Source organism: Gadus chalcogrammus, chromosome 15, assembly GCF_026213295.1.
Source record: "Gadus chalcogrammus isolate NIFS_2021 chromosome 15, NIFS_Gcha_1.0, whole genome shotgun sequence".
Classification (NCBI taxonomy): Eukaryota; Metazoa; Chordata; class Actinopteri; order Gadiformes; family Gadidae; genus Gadus; species Gadus chalcogrammus.
This window is the reverse complement of record NC_079426.1, coordinates 19,476,317-19,500,316: the sequence shown is the minus strand read 5'-3', so window position 1 is coordinate 19,500,316 and position 24,000 is coordinate 19,476,317. Positions and strand designations below refer to the sequence as shown.

Sequence of the window (24,000 nt, the reverse complement as noted above, 5' to 3'; positions counted from 1 at the left end):
AAGCCCCAGAAGCGAGTGGATACCTTCTTTATCCAAAGGTGGCGACATGCCCTAAACAGCTTTGACTTTCGCTGGGTCAGGCTTCAGACCATCAACTATTATCAGGTGTCGTACGTGTGGCACAGAAGGATGGCGTATGGGGCATTTGTTGAAGTTAAACTTCTGGTTGTAGCTTGTAGCTTTCTCGACCTCTCTGCACAGAGCTGCATCGTCTTCCTGCACCGTGGGGGCAGCTATAAGGATGTCGTCCATCACACTTACAGCTCCTGCAATGCCCTCGAGCATCTGGTCCATGATGCGCTGGTAGATTTCAGGCACGCATTTTATACCAAAGGGGAGTCTAAGCCATCTAAACCACCATATTGGTGTATTGAAGGTTGTGAGGAAGGACATTCATCCATCTCTATCTGCAGAAATCCTGATTTTGCATCTAGGACTGAGAAGACCTCAGTCCTCCTCTACGGTTCGCATGGGGTGATGTTCTCTCATCATGAACTTATTTAGATCACTTGGGTCTATGCAGATTCTCCCCTTGCCATTTCTTACTACAGCAACCCTGGAACTCACCCACTCAGTCGGTTGCTCAACTTTGGTAATGTAGCCATCTTCTTCCATTTCATGCAGTTTCTCCAGTATCTTGCCTCTGAGGGCGGCTGGTTGCCTGCATACAGGATGAACTACACCTTTTGCAAAGGTTTGATCAACAAAGTCACAACTTTTCTCTGTTTTGGGACCTCAGTGGTGGAACGAGCTCTGTGCCGATGTCAGGATCGCAGAGTCGATCACCAGCTTCCGCAAAAGACTCAAAACTCACCTGTTCAGAGTTCACCTCGACTCTGCATAGCCACCCAGCCCCTTCCGGCCAACATTGTATGTTGTACGTCCTGGCACTTAATGTACGCACTTATTGTATACACTTAGGGCCCTATTTTAACGGTCTGAAACGCAAGTGAGAAGCGACAAGCGCAAGTAGCTTTGTGGGCGGTTCTATGGCGATGTCGCTATTTTAACGGCGCAGAAAATTACTCTTGCGCCCGGCGCAAATCTAAAAAGGGTTGGTCTGAAGTATCCTAATTACCGGTAGGTGTGGTTTGAGCGTAATGTGCAATAGACCAATGAGAGTGCCAGCTCCCATCACCTTTAAGAGCCATGAGCGCATTTTAATCTGACGAGTTGATATTTTGACAGCGCGTCTGCAGTCTCCGATGAGACAGATGCACATGAATTTCAAACTTCAAATGGCTCAGCTTATGGCCAAATAATATGGCCTAATTCACACATGTGTCACATACTGAGTCCTCAAATAAATTTCGGCGAAGAAAACTTAACACACAGATGATATGCGGTAACTGTGGTTCTATTTAATGATATACGCAATACATTATAAAACATTGTTTCTTATCAGTATTGTATGCATGATCGTTATCGACTTGTTTTCCTAATATGCATGTGTCCCCCTGTTAATATACATTGCCATGGACTGTATTATGCGTTACGTGTTTAGTTTGCGTGTGTTTAAACAGATGGATGCACACACGGGCGCCCGCATTCAGTAATTATTTTACACATACGCACTCTTCATTCATTCTTTTTAACACTCACTCACGGTAAAACAATGTTTGCTCACGACCAAATACTCATCAATCCTAAAAGTTATGGGCATGTACACGATGTCTGTGTCAAGAAAATATGTGTTTGCCGCACGGCGTTTGCAGATGCATTGATTTAAAAGTACAACTTATTACCGCTGTATCAGCTGTTCTTCCCCAAGTAATTTACCAAGAATGTGTGGCTAGGTAGATGAGAGAAGCTAAGTGTATGCGCGAGGTGCACAAGCAACATTATGCATGCGCCCTTAAAATAGCATCTGAACAACGCGCCACTGACTTTAAACCAGGTATTTCCTGGCTTGTGGCGCAAGTGGTTTCTGAAACTGCAAAATAGCACCAGGGAACTTCTGCGCCAGAAAACGCCTCCTCCTTTCACCGAACCGCCCCTTGGGGCGCAAGATCATTCCCTAATTTACCGACGCGTGGCGCAGGAGTTCTGCGCCAGTTGCAAACTAGCAACGACACATGCGCCAGTGATTAAGTCAATTGCGCCGGATGCAAGATGGGGCCCTTAATCTACATTGCACTTATTCATAGTACTTAATTGTGTAACATCTGCAGTAGCTGCTAGCATTGCTGTACACGGGGAATGGGTTAGCCTAGCGATTTTTAGTACTTGCACTCTATGAACATCTTTACTGTACTGACAGCAATATATTGTTTCACTTCTTATGAAAAATGTATTTACTGAAAGTCGCTTTGGATAAAAGCGTCCGCTAAATGCCCTAAATGTAAATGTAAATGAAGTGCTCAATTCCCAGTTATATTACACTGTGCTAACAGCCCATTACCTCTCAACATTTAATTCTGCATTTGTTTTTGGTCGCTCTCACTCAGGTGCTGAGCTCTGTAAGGACGGAGGGCCAGCCTCTGCACTGCCACTTCAGCCAGCTCCAGCCCCACCAGCTGCTGACAGTGGAGCTGAGACCCCGGTCCCAAGGGGAGACGTCCTGGGCGGTGGATGCTTGCGCGTACGACTGCGCACAGGGCCTCCTCCAACGCACGTCCGTCACACGTATCCCACTGCAGGCCGAGCCCATCTCCTGCTCCCGCCACCCCGCTGAGACTCTGCTGCTCCTGGGCCTCAGCGACTCCTCACTGGTGCTCTACGACCAGCGAGGGGGCGGGACGTGCTGCAACGTCACCTGCACGGCCCCTCCCGCGTTCCTGGCCTGGCATCCTTCAGGGGGCCTGGTGGTGGTGGGCGGAGGGCAGGGGGAGCTGATGTGCTTCGACGTGGGGCTGGCACCTCTGGGGGTGCGGTTGGTGGCCGAGGAGCTCGCCAACGCCCCCGCCACGCTGAGGCTATCTGAGCACCTGCGCTGCACCGGAGGGCTGGAGGGGCTTCACTGGGGCATGGGCCCGGGCTGCCAGCCGGAGGGGTGTGACCTCCTGATGCTGGCCCTGCATGGAGGACCTCTGGCTGCCCTCAAATTCAGGCTTGGTAAGAAGCAAAAAACTTTTATTCAGTTTTTGTTTTGTGTTTGTGGGATACGCTCCTCTTAGTATCTGTTTATGTCAAGCTGCACAGATGTTTGGCCATCCGGAGCACTTTGACCTAATGCCCCATGTTGGATGGCAATAATGCAAGTGTAGCCGAGTTTTGGAAGACTTAACCTGGCGCTGTCCAAATACTGAGGTAGCTTTCACGGAGTTTGCCTCCAGGAGACTTGAACTCCGTCCTCTTAGAATAAGAGCCATTGGCTTAGCCGACTAGAAAATAAGTAAAGGCGTCCAATTCCTACAGTCAAGCGTGCAAGTCATCTTGCGTTGTGTCCTGATTCTGGGACATCTTGTGGTTCAAACCAACAACCTTCCAGTTTCCAGGAGACCTGACCTAACCCTAAACCTTACTGCTTGGTGTACGGTTCCTTTGAGCACACTTCAGTTCACACGGCATATATAATCCCAACAGAATCATCAAGCCTTACCTGGTAGACAAGCTGTCGTCACCTCGAAATGACAACCGCTGTAGACAGGAAACTGGGGCAATGGAATGCTGCTAATTCAGTTGGTCACAATTCAGTTAGTTTTTTTAACATTGTTTCGTATTTAATCAGAAAACTATTTGTCATGGGGACACTGCATCTGTGTTTCTTATGCGTGATGTGGCAAAACAGGTTTTTCACAAGGCTTTGTATGTTTCCGTACGTCCTATCTCGTACCTAGTCCTTTGCTGACTCACAGCATGCTTCAGCCAGCCTGCAATGCTATTTAAAAACCTATTCAAGTTTGGAACTACAGGATTTTCTGGGCAAATAAGCACTCACCATTCACATGCTATAGTATGATAATAATGTAAATTGCAGCATGCATCATGAAATGTTCTTTAGCCTTTTTCAGCCATTTTTCCAGCACCTATGCAGTCGTTTAGTTTATTATGTTGTCGTAATGTGCGTCGTTTGTAGATTTTACAGAAGAACTCAGAAGAAGGAATGGCTGAGTAGTGCCATTCTAATCAATGTCTATGATTTATTCTGATGTAGTCATATTTTCCAACATTTGCCTACTGTTTTACTACTAGTTAATGTAAAGATGGCAGCTGTACTTGTTTCTTGCGGTCATCATAGAGCCTCCTAATTGCAGAGTGAAGTTAATTTGTTAGCAGGCGGGAAGGTTAGCAGGAGTCAAGCTCTCAGAGGTCATTCAATAATCGCCTAGGGCAAAAGCCCCCCAGGTGCATTCTGGGAAGCATTTTTCCGATAAATAATTTACAGTGGCTGTGCAGTCCCTCTGGGCCTACAGATAAAGTTTGCCAATCAAATTCTTCCAAAGCAGCCACCTCATCCAAACACAGACCAACAAACCCACACATACACACACTTATACACACTTGTGTTTATGTTTGTGTTTGTGTGTGTGTGTGTCTGTGTGTGTGTGTGTGTTTGTGAACATGAATACACATTTAGAAAAACAAGATCTTTAATTGTGACTTTGTGGTGAATTTCACTTTCTTTGTGTGTATGTGTTGATTTTAATTGTTTTATTTATGTTGTATATTTTTGTATTGTCCCTGTTTGAAAGTTTGAAAGTGTGTTTGGTGTGTGTGTGTCTAGGTGTGATAATGTATTTCTCTGTTTGTACAGCCAATGAGGAGGATGTCTTCCAACAATAACTTCCTGTTCTCTGATCTTCTGCCAAGGTTTTGATGAAAAAATTCGGCGAGTCTTTCTTGCAGTGATAATTCACACAAACACACACACACACACACACACACACACACACACACACACACACACACACACACACACACACACACACACACACACACACACACACACACACACACATACACACACTTCTATTTCCGTGTTTATACAACACACATCCACACAAACAGTGGTTTATTTGCGAGGAGCGTGTTGGGAGCTCTCTCTCCTGCCTGTATTGACTTGTTTCATTAAGCTCCGCTACATGACAGGACGAGCCAGAGTTGGTAGGCGCTGTGGATGAAAGACTGGGATACACTCCAAGTTCTCTGTATTTCTTCTTAGGAGGCAGCCTCTCCCCAGACCCCCTCCCCCTGTCCCCCCTGTCCCCCCGTAAGTTATCTCATCTTGGCACACATTGGCCGGGCGGGCCTGCCACTGGTAGGAGCTGGAGCAGGGCAGCCTTGGGGGGGGGGGTGTCAGCATAACAAGCCAGGAAAATAAATTGTCTTTCTCTTCTTTGGACAGGAAGTGATAGTTATATTTCAAATGGGGTTCCAGAAAGTCTGGATTTGTGCATCATATGTCTTGATTTACCAATACCATTCCCAATGTCTATGGTGATTTGTGTTATTTCTTGTGATTGGTGCTAATCATGCTAACCACGCACATACAGTCATGCATGGCACACACACACACATGGATGGAGTTGATTGCAAACCGCACAAAGACTCCGACTATAGTATATTACCCCCATTAGCTTTCCACATCCTCTTCAGGGACTTTGCGGGCTAGCTAATTGGCAGCTTGTCCTTTTAATTGGCCCCGCAGCCCCAGTCGCCTCCACGTTCTGCTGAGCCATAACCAATGATAGGATGAATCGGTGGTTCCGCAACAATATACATCACCTTTATCACACAGCTTCTTCTTGTCTGCTATGTCTTCCATACTTTAGGCATGCATATATATTAGTTGTGAATACGAATAATATGTGAAATTATACGTTTCTGCCTGACCAAATAACATAGAACGAAAAGAAAAGTGCAAGTTGTGTTTATAGCAACAGAATCAGAAGACACTTCGGTAGGGAAGAGAGGTGTGTTACTAGTCTAGCCGTACAGCATATATCAGTCACAGCATTGATGAGATGTGTCAAGAACGCCTGCCTATCTGGAAGAATGACATGCCAATCACGGCTAAACACTGACAACAACTTACCTAAATAAACAACCACTGACCTGTGGTGAAACAAACAAGTTTCAAACAATTTATCATAGGTCTACAAAAGAAAAAATAGATATACCCTTGGGCGGTATAAACCAATGGACATAAGTATAACATTCTACCTGATTGTTTCTTCAAGACACAGCACGGCTTAACCTGCTCTATGCATCAGAGGTTGAGGACGAGTCAGCACATGGTGACGTGGAGACCAGCACAAATCTAAAACATCCCATAGCTGTTTACCATCCCTTATTTAGAGAAAGGATGAGTTGATGGGGCACCACACCCCAATCCTGTATTTCTAGTTCACCGTTACACAGTGGTAACGTGGACACCCAAACACACTATCAGGTAAACATTTATTTTAATTGTTCGTTGTAAATTATATAGACGGACAAGATCACCACTTTGTATTCATACCTTGCAGTTCCTTTGTTATATACACACACACACACATGCACAAACATAAAAAAACAGACACACACACACAAGCAAACGCGCACACACACACACACACACACACACACACACACACACACACACACACACACACACACACACACACACACACACACACACACACACACACATAACCAGCCAACGGTTATAAAAGCAAGCATAAAACCCTGTCTTTTCATTATTTAGCAGTGGTAATCTGCAAGCACTCACTGTCTCAGAAAAGAAAGGCATTATCAATCACCTGTGGTCAAAAGGCATAATCAATTGAGATGGTTCTCACTCAGCACTGAAACTAAATACCACCTGGCAGAGAGCATCAGCGTGATGAGGGAAACGCACATGCACAAATGCACACAAACAGGCATGCATGCACATGCAATACTACATACACGCACACTCACGCATACACACAAACGATTGCCACCACAACAAACGCGCGCATACACACACACATAGAGAGGATGGGATCTTGCATGTTTCTGATATTTATTTTTCAAATTCTTTGTAAAAAGAAAATCTTGTCATGTTCTTCTCCTCCCCTCTGGGGAATGTTGAGTGGTGTACACGGCTCATAGGATGTAAGTGACCCCATGGAGGTCCTTTTCTTGACGGCGCCAACATATCAGAACAAACAATCTTGCATTTTTAAACTGAGCAGCCAATACAACTCTCTGTTTGTCCTGTTGCCTGGACAGGAGTGGTGAGCGGGGGGGGACTGGGCCCGTCTGAGCTTCTCCAGGAACGCCTGCGCTGGGGACAGGTCGGCCCGGCACTGGGGATCCTCAAGGCCTTGGACTGGGACCCATCGGGGGAGCAGTGCTACCGCGGGCTGAGTCTGATAACCATTCATCTGCTGAGGCTTGATCTGAACGCAGAGAGAGAGGGTAGGTGTCTGATAGGTCATCTGAGTGATCATGGTTGTATGAGTGAGTCCACAGTGTATGTGGTTCTGTTAAGTAGAATATTGCATTTAGTAAAATAAAATGGCTTTAGCAATGTTTGTGTTGATACATAATAATAATAAATAATAACTAAAAACGTATCCACAACTTATGGCCTGGGTCAAAATTTCCCTTTTTGGTAAGGAGCCTTGCCATTGGTTATAATTCATGCTTGCACTAAAATTCTGTTAAAGGCATCTCTGTACGTGTTAGTATAATCCCTCTTGAATAATAGACATTTCCCCTCTTCTGAAATGTGAGGCAGGCAGCCCTTGGTGGGCAGTTTTACAGTGAAGGAGGTGAAGCAGACATTGCAAGCTAATCTCATATGGTTTGTTTTTTGTGTTTTAGAAGAACAAACATCTTATGCCAATCACCATTTAATTAATTGAGGTAGTATCAATTGATTATAAGATTGATAGTCAGGATGCTAACACTTATCAGGAAGCCAACACTAGGGTAGAAATTAAAATATTTAGGCAAAAGTAATTTTTTACAATGTAGACACTGGATTGTCAACAGGGTCAGCCTCAGCGTGGAGAACCTTATTGGTTGATATGGATATGTACTTTAGGGGAGGGGTTTGCCAAATAATCCATATAACCTGTTTCATATAGATTTGGTGACAGGTACCTTAAATTGCTAGTAAGGGATTTAGGCTTCGATTATGGTCACTAAGGGCCCTATCTTGCATCCGGCGCAAGTGACTTAGTCACTGGCGCATGTGTCGTTGCTAGTTTACAACTGGCGCAGAGCGTTCTTTTCCCACCAGCGCCACTCGCCGGTAAATTAGGGATTGATCATGCGCCCCAAGGGGCGGTTCGGCGGAAGGAGGAGGCGTGTTCTGGCGCAAACGGTATTTTGCCGTCTCTGAATACCATTGCTCTACTGACCAGGAAATACCTGGTTTAAAGTCAGTGGCGCGTTGTTCAGATGCTATTTTAAGGGCGCATGCATACATGCGCATGCGATGCATACGGATTGCTTGTGCACCTCGCGCATACACTTTGCTTCTCTCATCTACCTATAGCCGCACATTCTTGGTCAATTATTTGGGAAAGAACAGCTGATGCAGCGGTAATAAGTTGTACTTTTAAATCAATGCATCTGCAAACACCGTACAGCAAACACATATTTTCTTGACACAGACATCGTGTATCGTCTACATGCCCATAACTTTTAGGATTGATGAGTAGGCCTATTTGATCGTGAAAAACATTGTTTTACCGCGAGTGAGTGTTAAAAAGAGTGAATGAATGCGGGCGCGCGTGTGTGCTCTGTTTAAACACACGCAAACTAAACACTCTCATCATCATCTCATCTTCGTCCGCTTATCCGGGGTCGGGTCGCGGGGGGAGCAGCTCAAGCAGGGGGCCCCAGACTTCCCTTTCCCGGGCCACATTGACCAGCTCTGACGGGGGGATCCCGAGGCGTTCCCAGGCCAGTGTTGAGATATAATCTCTCCACCTAGTCCTGGGTCTTCCCCGAGGTCTCCTCCCCACTGGACGTGCCTGAAACACCTCCCAAGGAAGGCGCCCAGTGGGCATCGTTACCAGATGCCCGAACCACCTCAGCTGACTCCTTTCTAAGTAAAGGAGCAGCGGCTCTAATCCGAGTTCCTCACGGATGGCTGAGCTTCTCACCCTATCCCTAAGGGAGACGCCAGCCACCCTTCTGAGAAAACTCATCTCGGCCGCTTGTACCCGCGATCTCGTCCTTTCGGTCATCACCCAACCCTCATGACCATAGGTGAGGATAGGAACGAAGATCGACCGGTAGAACGAGAGCTTTGCCTTGCGGCTCAGCTCTCTTTTCGTAACAACGGTGCGGTAAAGTGAACGCAATACCGCCCCCGCTGCTCCGATTCTCCGGCCAATCTCACGCTCCATAGTTCCCTCACTCGCGAACAAGACCCCGAGGGACTTGAACTCCTTCACTTGGGCAAACTAAACACGTAACGCATAATACAATCAATGGCAATGCCTATTACCGCGGGGACACATGCATATTAGGATAGGATAGCATACAATACTGATAAGAAACAATGTTTATAATGTATTGCGTATATCATTAAATAGAACCACAGTTACCGCATATCATATGTTATAGCCTATCATACGTTTTCTTTGCCGAAATTTATTTGAGGACTCAGTATTTCTGAAGTTGTGGAAGAAAACCCCTTATTCCATGTGTGAATTAGGCCATATTATTTGGCAATTAACTAAGCCATTTGCAGTTTGAAATTCATGTGCATCTGTCTCATCGGAGACTGCAGACGCGCTGTCAAAATATTAACTCGTCCGATTCAAATGCGCTCATGGCTCTTAAAGGGGATGGGAGCTGGCACTCTCATTGGTTTGTTGCACGTTACGCCCAAACCACACCTACGGGTAATTAGGCAGCTTCAGACCAACCCTTTTGACACTTGCGCCGCGGCGCAAGCGTCATTTATCCGCCTGTAAAATAGAGATAGCGCCGTAGAACCGCCCACAAAGCTAGTTTGCGCTTTGCGCTTCCCACTTGCGTTTCAGACCGTTAAAATAGGGCCCTAAGTCTTTGAAATATTATTTATTATTCAGGTTTTTACTGTGCGTTTGTGTTCGTGTGTGTGTCTGTTTGTGTGGGCATGTGTGGGTGCTTGTGTGTTTTTTGTGTGTGTGTGCAGCCCAGCTGGAGGCAGCCCTCGGTGTGTTCTATGCCCCACCTGTCCCCCTCCCTGACGCAGTAGTCCTGGATTATAGAGAGCCAATCAGCTCCTACGCACGGCGTTTCTTCCACCACCTCATCAGGTATCCTTGTATTAGTTGTTCCCTCACCACAACTACAACACTTCATTCATCACTGAAGCATATTGAGCCCAAAGCAGAGCATTTTGCCACGCTACCAGAACAATTTAATAGAATCAAAGTGTTTGAATTGAGGCAGGTTGGGAGCAGATTTCAGTCCCTATTATGGGCGCCGAAATTTGAAAGCATTATTTTGCGTCTGTTATAACATGGCCCGGGTGTGTCTTGGGTTTTGGACCTCAAAGCTCCAATAACTCCCTTGTTCCTCCCAGTAAAGAGGGATGACGTTGGCATCCTGCAGTAGGGGTGTTGTGGTCACGTTTTTGCTGTATTGAACGACTACAAGGTCATGTTTTACACAGTGGGATAAGCAAGCACCAATGAAATATATTTTAAACTGCTGAAGACCTCATCAATAAAGTCATTTGATTTGAGAATTGCCCCTCATTTCCAACTCATTAGGGTGGTCTCAGCAAAGGCCAGCCGAGTCTGCATGTGAGTTATGAGTTATGAGCTATGACTTTAATTGTTACATAAAGAATGCATCCCTGGCACGTCTTGCCTCTTTACATCCGACCACATCGGCAGAACAAACAACAAGACATGCTGCAACCTTCATGGAAATGCTCTTTAAATGTGTCATGAAAACATTGCAGGTGTTTATTTTTACTTTAATTGAGATTGAGAAGAGAGAAAAGGCCAGCTCACCATTTGTGTATTCATTCTAAGAGCCTTTTCAAACATCTGTTTGACTGAAATGGACCCTGTCTCTTTCTTCCTTTTTTTTTTGTCCTCCCATTCTCTTCCTCTTGTGTCTTCTTCCCTCACTCCCTCACTCCACCAACTGCTTCCTCTCTTCCTCCCCCCTCTCTGTAGCAGAACCAGAGGATTATTCTGGCATCCTCCTCTCCTCTCCTATCGTCCACCTGCATTCTCTCTTCCTCCCCGCACATCACACGCAGCATCCCCCATCCCCCCTCTGTCTCTCTGCCTGCTTGTTTGATTCATGTTGGCTCAGCCAAGGGGAAGTTTGAGTTGTTTTGTATTGAGAGATACAGCTCGTTCTCCCGCCATCGCCTGTCTCTTCCCTCCCTCACCCTTTCTTACTCACTGTTTTTCTCTCTCTTTCTTTCTTTCTTTCTTTCTTTCTTTCTTTCTTTCTTTCTTTCTTTCTTTCTTTCTTTCTTTCTTTCTTTCTTTCTTTCTTTCTTTCTTTCTTTCTTTCTTTCTTTCTTTCTTTCAATTTTGCATGATACAACTTCTTGTTGGCTCAACATAATCTAAAAAAACCACTTAAATAAAATGCTAATTATCAAAACTTGAAAATCTATCAAATGCAAAGAAGAGTCCCAGTAGGGGAGCCCGGTAATGTATAGTGTATATGTAAAACACATATATATATATATATATATATATATATATATATATATATGTGTGTGTGTGCGTGTGTGTGCACCCCAAAGTCACAATTAATGACCAGGCTCTCCCAGTGGGACTCCACTTTACACAGGTATATGTGTATCCATATATAAATGTGAAGGTCTGAAACACTGGGACCATCCAGTTGTATTTTAGGACAAACATGGATTCTAAAAGTGTGTATGTGCACATTTGGCAGTGGTGTTTAGTCTGTCTCGTGCTGTATATTGCGCTGACCTCTGTGCTCTGTTGTATGGCTGCAGGCACCAGCGTTTGGAGAAGGCTTTCCTGCTAGCCGTGGACCTCAGGGCCAGAGACCTGTTCATGGTGAGTGAGCTACAGGCCTGACATACTGCTACGCTTTGGTGTTTCACTCACCACTCTCACCTGAACTGTGATCAGATCACTGGAACACTTCACTATAATCACAAGTCTTTCACTTTCGGTTTATTTGTCGTTTGTGAACAACGAGTAGAAGTCCAGGAATGCAGTACATAGATACAATAGATAAAATAAAAATATATAAGATAACGTAGGTTGTAAACAGATCAAGGTTAAATCTTCTGTAGGTACTATTTACGAGTTGTAAGAGTGAGGAAAAGGAGGATTTAAAAAATTATTTAGATGATAACTCTGTATAAGACGAGAATATGATTGACAGGCAATATGGATTCCAGGAACCAATCAGGGAAGAGATTGATTGGTCCTTAATGACCCACCAGCGGTCTAAGATCGAAATGGCCTCATACAGAGGCAGTGGGTCCGAACAGATGTTCTCACTGAGTACTTTATCCTTGTGTTAGTGATGTGTGGCTGGATAAGTCCTCTCCACCTTTCACCAACCGTAACTTTCACTACTCACCCCACTCTCATCCTGTCTTACATCTGCCTACACTCCTTACCCCTCTCCATGTTGATAAGCTCTTCCATTAGACTCTCCCCCCAGCCCCCCCTTTGTTTTATACATAGGACTTGTTTGCACCACATCTTTCAGCAACACCCATGCCATTTACACGCATGCACGCACGCACGCACGCACGCACGCACGCACGCACGCACGCACGCACGCACGCACGCACGCACGCACGCACGCACGCAATCACGCACGCACGCACGCACACACACACACACACACACACACACACACACACACACACACACACACACACACACACACACACACACACACACACACACACATACACAAATACACACACACTCAGCCATGGCTCCAGCTCCCTCCCTGCTAAGTAGGGCTGCTGAGAAGACAAATTGAAAAGGTGGAGTCAAAGCTGTGGACCTTGAAAAAGCAAACAGAGGGAGTCTTGGAGAGAGACAGAGAAAGAGAGAGAGAGAGATGTCTCTTACTCTCCCTCTGTGTCTTTACACCGTCGACCCGTACCATGCTGACGCTCCCCTGCTGGTTTAAGCCAGGGGTCTTGACCTGGCACCAACCAAGCATGCCAACCATGCTATGGGGTAGAGGAGACCGCTGATTGGTTAATCACAATCATTGGAAATCTCTGTTTATCAACTGGCTCAAGTAAAGGCAAACTGTGACCTCATGAAGCCTTCATTGTTATCGGCCCTGCTGTCTTTGTGTTGTGTGGTTCATGTGTAAATTGCAATTCTCTCGACTAAAGGACTTTGTTCTTTTCGATTTTTCAACCATCCAATAAGACAATCACAACAACAGTTTCTCCTGTTTACTGTCTGTGTTGTGATGGGAAAAAATTGATGTTTTTTAAACTTCAGTGGAGTACACGTTCACTACGCGTTTAGTGTGCCAAATAATTTAATAATAATTGATACTTTTTTTTCTAACAGAAGGGGTGAGTGTAAAGAAGCACTATATAAACAGCGAGCATTAATACGCATACTGAAGGTAATAATCAAAGCCCTAAAACTACTTTCATCGCTCTGGGTTGCAGTGGGGAGGAAAGACCATTAGAGAGAGACAGAGAGAGAGACCGAAACAATGTTTTGCGAACGAGAGAGAGAGATAAAGAGATTGTGTGTTAGACAGGTTAAGTTTTCTTTACCAAGTTAGAGAAAATTGTATCTAATCATATTAAATAAAAAGAATGGCTGTTAGGCTGTTAGCCTGAGAGTTGTGAAGAGATAGTCAGAAAGAGAAATAAGGAAAACTGAAATATAAAGAAAGAAAGGGGCGTATACTGAGAGGAAGAATGGTGCTGCGCAGGCCTGCCGTGTCGTTTAAAAACTTCACGTCACTCTGAATAAAAAGAGGAAACAGAGCGAAAGAGCAAAGGAAGAAAGGAGGGCCAGCTTGCTGACCTCTAGGAGAAAGCCAGAGAGTAATACTGCTGAATGAACACAAAGAAACGTCCAAGAGAGCACACCAGCATCCAAAAAGAGAGCACACCAGCATCCAAAAGAGAGCACACCAGAATCCAAAAGAAAGCAGACCAGTATCCAAAAGGCATCTAGCGGAATATATATATAAATATATATATACAATATATATTTATACTTTCTTTACCTATCTCAACATTCAATTGTTAGGTTCGGAAATTATAATATTGGTCTGGATTTTTGAAGACAAATGGAATCCTTTAAATGGAATCACTGCATTCAAGAAGTCAGTAACGTTGCAAAATGCGTTCGTAATGAGTTGAATGAACCTTGACCAATAGCAAACTAAAGCCAACATGACAGGGACCATTTTAGCGTTGTCAGAACATCCTGCTTTGTAACAACGTCTCCTGGAACCTCATGTCGTGACACCTTCAATTCCCTGGAGAAAAGACAAAGTCGACATCTAACCTCCTCGCGCTAATTAGGCTGTGTTGTTGTGCTAGCCTGCTGGTTGGCTGATTGAGACAAGGCCAGGGGTCAACGAGACTACTTCCCCTCATAGGCCAATAAAATACGGGCTTCAGCAGCACGGCATGCCTGGCTGGTCGAAAACACACACACAAATATACTCTCTCTCTCTCGCTCTCTCGCTTTCTTGCTCTCTCTCCCTCTCTCTCTCTCCCTCGCTCTCTCTCCCTCTCTCTCTCTCTCTCTCTCTCTCTCTCTCTCTCTTGCTTTTGTTTAAGGACATCCATTGGAAAATGACAGAATGTATAACTTAATTGCATAACATTGTGGGAATTATTAAATGAAATGATCAACATCACACACTCTTTACATACAATCACATCTGGTAGAATATCTCAGCATGAGGTGCCCTCTTTCAGGCCCTCATTGTTTCCCAACTAATAATAGCAGTCCTTTGAGGCTTTCCTAAAAAAGAAACCTTTTGTGGAAAAGCAACAGAGTGGTGTTCAGGGGGTGAGGAGACGAGGGGGGGCGAGGGAGATTGGATGCAGGGTTAGGTGGAGGTTGGTAGGTAAAGGTTACAGTAGTAGGGGGTGGCTTCGTCATGTTCTACATTAAGGTTCTACAAAGTTCTATAGCTCATTAAACAGCCTCTAATAACAAGACCATAATGTGTTGTTTTTTGCAGCTAACAATGCAGAGGCAATTTTGCAATGTCCCCTACCATGTTCTTTCTTCAGCACACCCTCACCATCTTCCTCTTCCCCCCTCCCTTGCGTTCTTCTCTTCTTCCGTCCTTCCGTGCAGTCATTAAATCACGATGTGTGAGGGACCTGATACAGTGTGCGGTCCCAGGGGGGCCCTTGCTCTGAGCTCATGGTATCAGGTGTGAGAGCGGCCCTGCTCCGTTGGGTTAGGGTTAGGGTTAGGTCTGCGGTCCCCAGGAGGCTCCATTCGGCTCCTCAAACTCTTTCCCATCCGACCGGGCTGATGGGGAGAGCATTGTTTTTGTTGAGATGAGTAATTGTGTTGAATTTGAATGTGTTAATGGTAAAAAGCTCAATGCTTTAGCCACTGCATACATCTTTTCAGTATGGCCTGTGGTCTACAGCAGCGGTCCCCAACCACCGGGCCGCGGACCGGTACTGGGCCGCGGGACATTCCTGACCGGGCCGTAGGTTAACGAGGCTACGACATGACTAGGAAAAAAAAACAAAAAAACATTTTTTAATTCATGCAAAATGCATGCACACTTAATAAACTAAATTTACTTTGCAATACTGTCACTCTTTTACATGCCATAAGTCTATATGCAGTTGTTAGATTGCATATTACATGTTTGCATTTTTGGCAACCTCTGCGCAACATAACCCAACCACCCCCCCCCCCCAAAGGTCGGGGACCCCTGGTCTACAGGACAACATAGGAGCATAGCTGGTTATTAGTAGATATATCACAGGTAGAAATTGTTTATCATTTCGATGCCAGAATATATATATTTTTTATTATTATTTTGTGGTTGAGTATAAGCCTGTATATTATATTGGTATTGTTTATTACTGGCATGCAACGTTTATAACATGGATGTTGTATAAACGTGCAAATGCTTTGTACACTTTGTATAATGTTTGATATTTATTTTATTTCATTAAGATCATCTAGTTTCTGTCCTCAATATGCAGTATGACTTAAAACTGCTGTAGGTAAGATTTGAGAGTTGTAAAGAGAGAGAAGAAAAGGGCAGCAGAGAGTACCATTTGAAACTTTGAAACCAAAGAAGCGTCCCATCCTACCCTGCTCCCTCCCTCCCTATGTTTCTCTGACAATTGTTCAGTTGCACTTCCTCCACCTGTGATTGACAGGCAAGATGGATTCCCCAACCCAATCAGGTAAAAGGGCCCTGATATGCCAGATATCAGTCGGGAGTGGCCCGAAATCTAAAGTGGCTCATACAAAGGCAGGCGCAATCACTCAAAATATATTCTCAAAGGTAATTTTACCCAATAATAGTTCTGAGGTGTATATGGCACTTTTGAAAAATGACAATCTCAAATTTAAGGTCTTCACTCTGAAGTTGTAATGAAATACTTTTAATTCAAGCATCCAAACCCGAAAATGAGGGTGCTCTTAAAGCAATGCATCTTGTTGTAAAATGCCTATGAATGAGTATTTACACTGCCAAACTCATCAAACATTAATACACTGTCACAGCTGAACTGTACTCCATATTCTCTATTTTCTGACACTGTCGCAATAGAAAAGACTGAAAAAAAACACAAATGCAAACCCTTACCATCCTAGCTTGGCTCCTTTGTTTATTGATTACTCTAATCTGTTCTAATTAGAAAGGAAACCAATTATCCGTCAATACTGTCACAACGCTCTCCCCTCTCCTTTATTTAGAGCACCAGATGATTTTCATTAAACACTGTTCTACAATGAAGAATATAATAATTCAGGAGGCAACATCACCGCAGAGGGAAACTATTGACTCAGGAAGAAACATCTGTTTCCCTGTCATACTTGTATTACAAATGAAATGGCATTCGTATCGATATGGATAATATAAAACATTGATACCCTTTGCGTAAAGGACAATGTTCAGGTGACTCTGGATCCAAGTGCTGACTGTATTCATTCCCAACACTAGCAACGAGCAACGTTAGCCTATTTCTTACAACACCACTATGATGCAACAACAAAAAAGGAGCAAGTTAGAAATTGATAATACTATTTGTAAGCTACCTTTCGTATTTCTTTGCAGCATACATTTTCAACTATGCTGGTGCAGTTTCAACAAGTGCACCTAAATGAGTAATTATAAAATATACAATTCTCTACACGTGTTACACGTAGAGAAACAATAGTAAGAACTTTACAACCGCTTACCATTGTGATAATCGTTGCCACAGTGATTGTTCGGCCTGACTTTGTGTTTTGGTTTGTGACTCAGGCTCAAACAGGTGTAGCTCAACCATTGTCCCAGCAAAGTTCACAGCTGCTCAGCACTTCTGGGCTTGAGAATTCCGATATACACGCTAAGCGGTTGACCAGTCACAACAGATCGGGCCAGCTAACCAATCAGAGCGGACTGGGATTTTTGAGAGGGGGCCTTAAAGAGGCAAGAGCTAAAACTGAGATTTTCTGACAAAGCTGAGGGGATGATGAGGGGCTGCAGCAATGCACTTTGTGAGAAAAATACCATGTCTTTTTAAATCAAAGAATTTAAACCTAATCTAGTAGAACCCACATTTTTTATTATTTATACAAGAAATAATTGATATGACCCCTTTAAGATTGACCACACTAGCTTTAGATCCACACTTACTACGTCCCGCTTTCTTTTTCAACCTCTTTTCTCCCCATTCTTCGCACTGGAAGAAATTTCACAATAAAAAAATCTGTCTTGATGCTCTGTTTGTCAATTTACCCTCTATTGAGGCCATTTTGTCATTGGTAATTTTCACAAATGTCCCATAGTTGTGCTTCACAGAGGGCTGGCACCACACTGTAATTACTCAATCTGCCTTCATTCAGCCTTTTCAATGTCTCAAACACCTCTCTTTTCCCTCTTTTACCTCCCCCTCATTCCTAGAATTGTGTCCCCTTCTTTCCTTATTTCTTTCTCTCTGTATTCCTTTCTTTCTGAATCAAAAGAATGGATACAATATATTATTGGGGTTGGGTGTAGCCATGACTGCGGGGGTCTGGCCTGAGACAGATGGGGGTTAGTGGCTGCTGCTCACCACACCGGGGCCCTGTGATGTCAGTGAGGCGGAAGGGTTTTCTTAACGCACCCTAGCCTTTGATTGGTCTTTCACCCCCTGCGTTTAGCCATAGGAAACCCCTGTGCTCCTTTTCAGGTCAGCAGCGCCGTGGTCTGTGTTCTCACTGTTTGATCGTTTGGGAAAAAAATAAATTGTCCACCTGAATCAGTCACTCCACAATAACTTTTCCACTTAAAAGTGTTAAAGTGTTTAAAGGTCATCCTTATCGCCTCTGCCTTTTATTCCGGATGTCACACACTGGTGTCCGATGATCAAACTTAATAAAATCAAACAAACGTAATGCAAGGAGGGGAGAAGGAAAGTGAGATAAAGAGTAAGACTATTTTAAACTAAAATAGAGGATACAGATACTTAATATGTATCTATCGTCTATTATACAGTACATCTTTAATTAGTATAATGTATTTTAAATAGATTTAAAATTGGTGAATTTTTCGGGACCTAATTTTCCTAGTTTGGTGAGTGATAGTTTGATTCACACGATTCCTCCCGGGTCGTCGTTGCCTTACTGACCTCCGCTCTCTCCCCTGGTCTTCCTGCCGGCCGTTCAGAATACCACTAAAGCATGTTGGTCCTTCTTACTGGGACAGAGTTTGACTTGAATGGCAGCTGCTGAGTTTGAGCAAAATAACCGTTGGTCTCCGGAAAGGTGACCCCCCCCAGCCCCCCCCTACTACTTTTGAAATGTGTCTGATAACAGCCCCCCTGCCCCCCCCCCCCCCCCTCTCCCTAGTTCAAATCCAGGGTGGGCACGTGGGGATGGAAGAGACGGGGGGCACTGATTTCAGCTTTTCTTTTTTTTTTTCCTTATTTGGATCCGACCGGTCGGCTTTTCTGATGTGAGGGCTTCAAATGTCTCCTGTTTTTATCTGTTTCTGCCTTCTTCTGTCAAACAAGCCTCACCATACCCCAAGCCCCCACCCCAAAAGAAGAGAAAAAAAAAGATCCTAGATTCGTTTTAGATTAGCATTCACGTGCCTTTCCTTTATTCCCGCTCTTCAAAGGACCTCCATTATGTGGCCGTTGATAAGGGCGAGATGGTGCTGGCGGACGCGGCCAGGAGGAAGGCCCGTGAGGCGGAGTTCCCCGCCATCGCCGCCGCCACTGGTAAGGACGTCTCTGTTTGGACTCTCTTCTTCTTCCATTACATTATCTCTCCCTTATCTTCCTGACACCAATATTTTTGACTTTGCGAGAAACATCTTATTTTTTTTTCCCTTGCCTTGATTTGATAGCACCAATGATTCCCAGAGTCCCAAGTTAAGGCCGGGCGTTGTGCGTGAGACTGAATCACCGGGACGTCTGCCACGGTCATCATGTGTGGCGGCTCAGAGGAGGCCTTTTGTTTTGTGAGCTTGGGACTGGGAGAGACATTTGATTATGTTGTGCCTCCCTTGGACCTCTGGGCTGGGTTGTTCCTCATGTTCAGACAACCTGCCCTGGTTCTCATTCCTTTGGATGGACAGACCGGAATGGAAGGCCGATGAAAATCATCTATACCGCGCTGCCAGGTCCTTAAGAGGGCTGTAAAGTATTTTTAACTTCCATACCATACCTTGAAAAATATCAAAATTTAAAACACAATTTTCAACAACAAAGGGAAGAATGGTACCAGTGTGTCCATACTGCAAACATTGAGCATTTAAATTGTCTCAAACATTCAGTATTGATGTGTATTGAAGAATGTCTCTTTTTGACAACACTAATATTGAGTCATCCGCTGGGACTTGAGTCTACTCCGGGTCACACGGTGTTCAGCCTGGTGTCGTGCTAGGGCTTAAATAAGGCCATCCATCACTGGCCTACCATAGACAGGGTTCAGTCTCAGGGGGTCAGTTAGTCACAAGTTGACCGTCTAATTTAGCTCTTAGGGTTTAGTGGCTTCATAGGTCATGAGAGCACTAGAAGCTACGAGGTGGTGACCACTGGAACCTGATGAGAACACTCTCCGCAGTGGAACACCTCAAAACACCCGTCTCACATTCTGACCAATCATAATTCTGTCTGATAGTCATGTGATCTGCTACATTCTTCTACCGCCGCCGAAAATGCTAGTATGCACAGAAAATATATGTTTTTACATATATCAGGGCGTAGTGTGGACATTGTTGTCGTTGTTATTAATGTCTAGTAGAGCCCGATAAGGGTTGGCCGATTTTATCAGCCTATCAAATATATATCGGTATCGGGGTATATGTTTGACGATATGCACTGATATCAAACCTTTTGAAATTGTGTTTATCTATAAATGTAATAACTGCTATATAAATCCTCTACTGCAGTGGTTGAACCTCTAAATGCTTTAACTGAGCACATCCACGTACACTCCAAACACCAACAGATTTATATCATGATCTGTGTGAAGGTTAGTAGCTCCTCCCAAGTCAGTTAATTGGTTCCTTTAGCTCATGATTTTAATGGGATGTTGCTGCGGCCCTAAGCATTACTGGAGGGTGAGCAGCAAATATATACATATATATAAATAATATAATATGTATATCGAATAATGGCCTATAGATCTATATTTTGAATATGAGCCGATCGATATCTATAAATAAAATCATACTAATAACGTCATCGGTCCCTAAAATGCAGTCTAGGTCGGGCTCTAATGAGGGGCAAGTAGGAGTGCACAGATGTATGCAGGAAGACAGCTCACTGTGCGACTGACACCCACTGACAGCTCCCTGTGGAGGGCCCTCTGATTGAGGGGCCCCGGGGCCTCCGAGGGCCGGCCTCTGACAACCACTCACTGCTGCGTCTGTGTGGAGCGGCAAAACCCACAAACAAGTGGCTCCCATACTTGAAGTCACAACTCGTGTGCTTCATGCCATACCTTCTTTTGAACGTGTGCTGCATTTACTTGTGAGCCTCTCTGGATTTTTGATAACTGATCCCTCCCACTTTTTAAAGGGCCTATGACCTACGGCCACGGTGTAAATGCTGGGGTCATCACAATTGTCAACCATAATGACTTAACATGATTCAGAATAATAAGGATGTTTTCCGCTCCCTCAAAGTTAACCTTACCCTATCTATTTGATTTTGACTTTTTTATCCTGTGATCTGATAAGGCTTTATTGATGAGTGAGTAAGCAGTGGATGAGACCGCAGAAGCTCTTTCTTTGTATGGGGTTCTTGTTACTTATGATGGTTGATCAGAAACCCTCATGCATTTGCTCTCAACAACAAGCATCACTTTGTAAACAGACTTCAATGCTGAGTTTGAGCAAAATGGTTGTCCTTGCTAGAAGCAGAATGATAGATGGTGCATTCTGTGCTTGGCGGAAGCCTGGCCTGTAAAACAATGATACAGTTAACACACCGTGTGTGGGTACTAGGACACATGTTTGAAATATTTGTAAAATATGTTTGGATTCAAAGGTTTTTTTGCGAAAGCCCAGTCATAGCCTGAACCTCCGACATCTCCTGCCCTCTGACACACACTCAGGAGGGCACATACCAGAGGGGATCAGCCCTACCCACACCCCATACACTTATGAACACACACACACACACTCACACTCACTCACATCCACACACATATACGTATGCTAACACAGACAAACGCAAACACACACACATACACACACACACACACACACACACACACACACACACACACACACACATACACATACATACACGTATGCAATAGCACACGTTTGCACATGCACACACAAACACATGCCGACACAGACATGTATGCGAACACACAGACACACACACACACACACACACACACACACACACACACACACACACACACACACACACACACACACACACACACACACACACACACACATACCAGTGTGCTTCAATACCACTGAGCGCACACAAACACATTTCATTGCTCAGATGCTTCAAAGGCCAGCGGCCGAACGAAATACATTAGCATTTCTGATGGATGGAGACGGAGAACATGTCTGATGAGTCCTTCAAAGAGACTTAAAACTCTGCACGTGTGTCTGAGACCACAGAGATACTTACACTCCAAATATAAGGTCAACACCTCAGGCATTGTTGGTTCTATGCATGTGTTTCAGCATTTCTTTTGTATCCTCTGGGCATGTTTGCTTGTAGTCACTGGTTGTTCCTTGGAATTGTTATTATGATTATGAAGTAAAAGAAACATTTCTATTCATAATGCAATGCAAAGAACATGCCACTAGCAGATGCTTGTTCCTCCCTCATAAGCCTCTTAATTATGTCCTGGATGCCCTCCTACCCCGGAGCACGCTTTATCCTTGGACCGCAAGCCCCTCAGAGACACACAAAGGAGAGGAGAGGAGAAGAGAGGACCCACCCAGTGTGATAATACACAGGGCAAGACAAGGAAAGGTAGGGGAAAGTAAGATAAAAGGGCAAAGGGGAGAAATGAAGCTGAGAGAGAAGTTAGAAGGGGAGGGAGGGAGGGAGGGAGTGCTTGTATTGTCGGGGGGCGACACGACCTCGCTAGCACATAAGGAGATGCTAATGGATCAATGGGCCAATTAGAGGAGAGTTAGGGCCCTGAGATCTCCAGCAGAGCCCGCCAGGCCGCTGGAGTACCTGCAAGGGCCTACTGGCAAGGATCCACTGTGTGTGCGTTCGTGCGTACTTGCGTCCATGCGTGCGTGCATGTGTGTGTGTGTGTGTGTGTTGTGCGTTTATGTAGCAGCATCGCCAAAGCGACCTTTCTTCAGAGGCCCCGCCCGTTCTGTCCCTCTTCTTGTACAAATGTTAAACAACGCTTTTGTAGTTTGCAGGCAAATAAACAACGCACCACACACCCAAGACGCACCATAAACATACAGTACGATGAAGGGAAACACACGCACATGCGTGCATATTCTCTCTCACACTTAAGTCATTATTACCCGGCGTGTTTTATGATTTACTGTCCAGAAACGAGTGAGTAAAAGGCCCTCCAAATTGTGGAAGCTGATCTTGTGATCCACGGCTGATGTCTTTGAACAGTGTCTGTGTTCCCTCGCCGGCTATGTGGCATATGCTAACCAATCAGAGGGCTCCCATCGCCAAAGAGGACAGCCACACAGTAGCTTCTTCCACATACACTCACACACACTTGAAGACATATTCCATATCATTTAAAATTGATGCACGACTATGGGTGTTGAGATGGGCTGCTTTCCAGATCAGTGTGCTCTCTCACAGGCTTAACATAAACCCCAAGATACACACCGTCTCCAACCTGGTGGGACCGGTTTAGTGTGATCAGGGTTTAGACCTCCACTCAGCACCATACCCTTATACCATGGCACTGTGTACCAGAACATGAGGTTCTTCAAACATTGATACCCCCGCCGTCTTAAAGCAGGGTAGTTTAGTGGCTATAGGGTGCACAGAGGTTCTGGGTTCGACCCCCACTGCCGCAACCCCCTACCTGCCGATGCAATGTTTGGTTGAGATAAAGTGATCAACTACAATAGAGGTACAATGCATATAACTGCAAATCCAATATGATGTCTATAATATTATGTAAATATATGTTTTTGATGAAAACCAAGACAATTAGGATTTTTTGGATGGTTTTAGAATCCGAGCAAAGAGATGAGGTGTTTACATGGCATTGGACTGTCACGCATCACACAGTCTCTTCCGGTGCCCATAGAGCGGTAGGATACATAATCAGACATAAATACACAGACCCACATATACGCACATACAAATGCACTCACAATAAGTTCATTTTGGCATTGCAGCAATCTCTTTGGTACCAGCGCCAAATCCTGATTCTCTGTGTGTCGATACGGATGTGTGTGATGTGGGCGGGCAAAATGGCTGTGACAGAAAGCCTCTGTCTTTTTTTTTTTTGCTTTGCTATGACACCC

General features: G+C 44.6%; 1 protein-coding gene across 3 annotated transcripts in view; it reads left to right on the top strand.

Annotated features, from left to right (window-relative positions):
- Window positions 1-24,000, top strand: part of wdpcp (WD repeat containing planar cell polarity effector) — a 57,030-nt gene that overhangs the window by 27,377 nt on the left and 5,653 nt on the right. For all 3 annotated transcript variants that reach the window (XM_056609090.1, XM_056609092.1, XM_056609091.1), the window contains 5 exons: window positions 2,448-3,054; window positions 7,138-7,326; window positions 10,049-10,172; window positions 11,852-11,915; window positions 19,168-19,270. In XM_056609090.1, coding sequence (XP_056465065.1) covers window positions 2,448-3,054; window positions 7,138-7,326; window positions 10,049-10,172; window positions 11,852-11,915; window positions 19,168-19,270 — 1,087 coding nt within the window. The remainder of the gene's footprint in view (window positions 1-2,447; window positions 3,055-7,137; window positions 7,327-10,048; window positions 10,173-11,851; window positions 11,916-19,167; window positions 19,271-24,000) is intronic.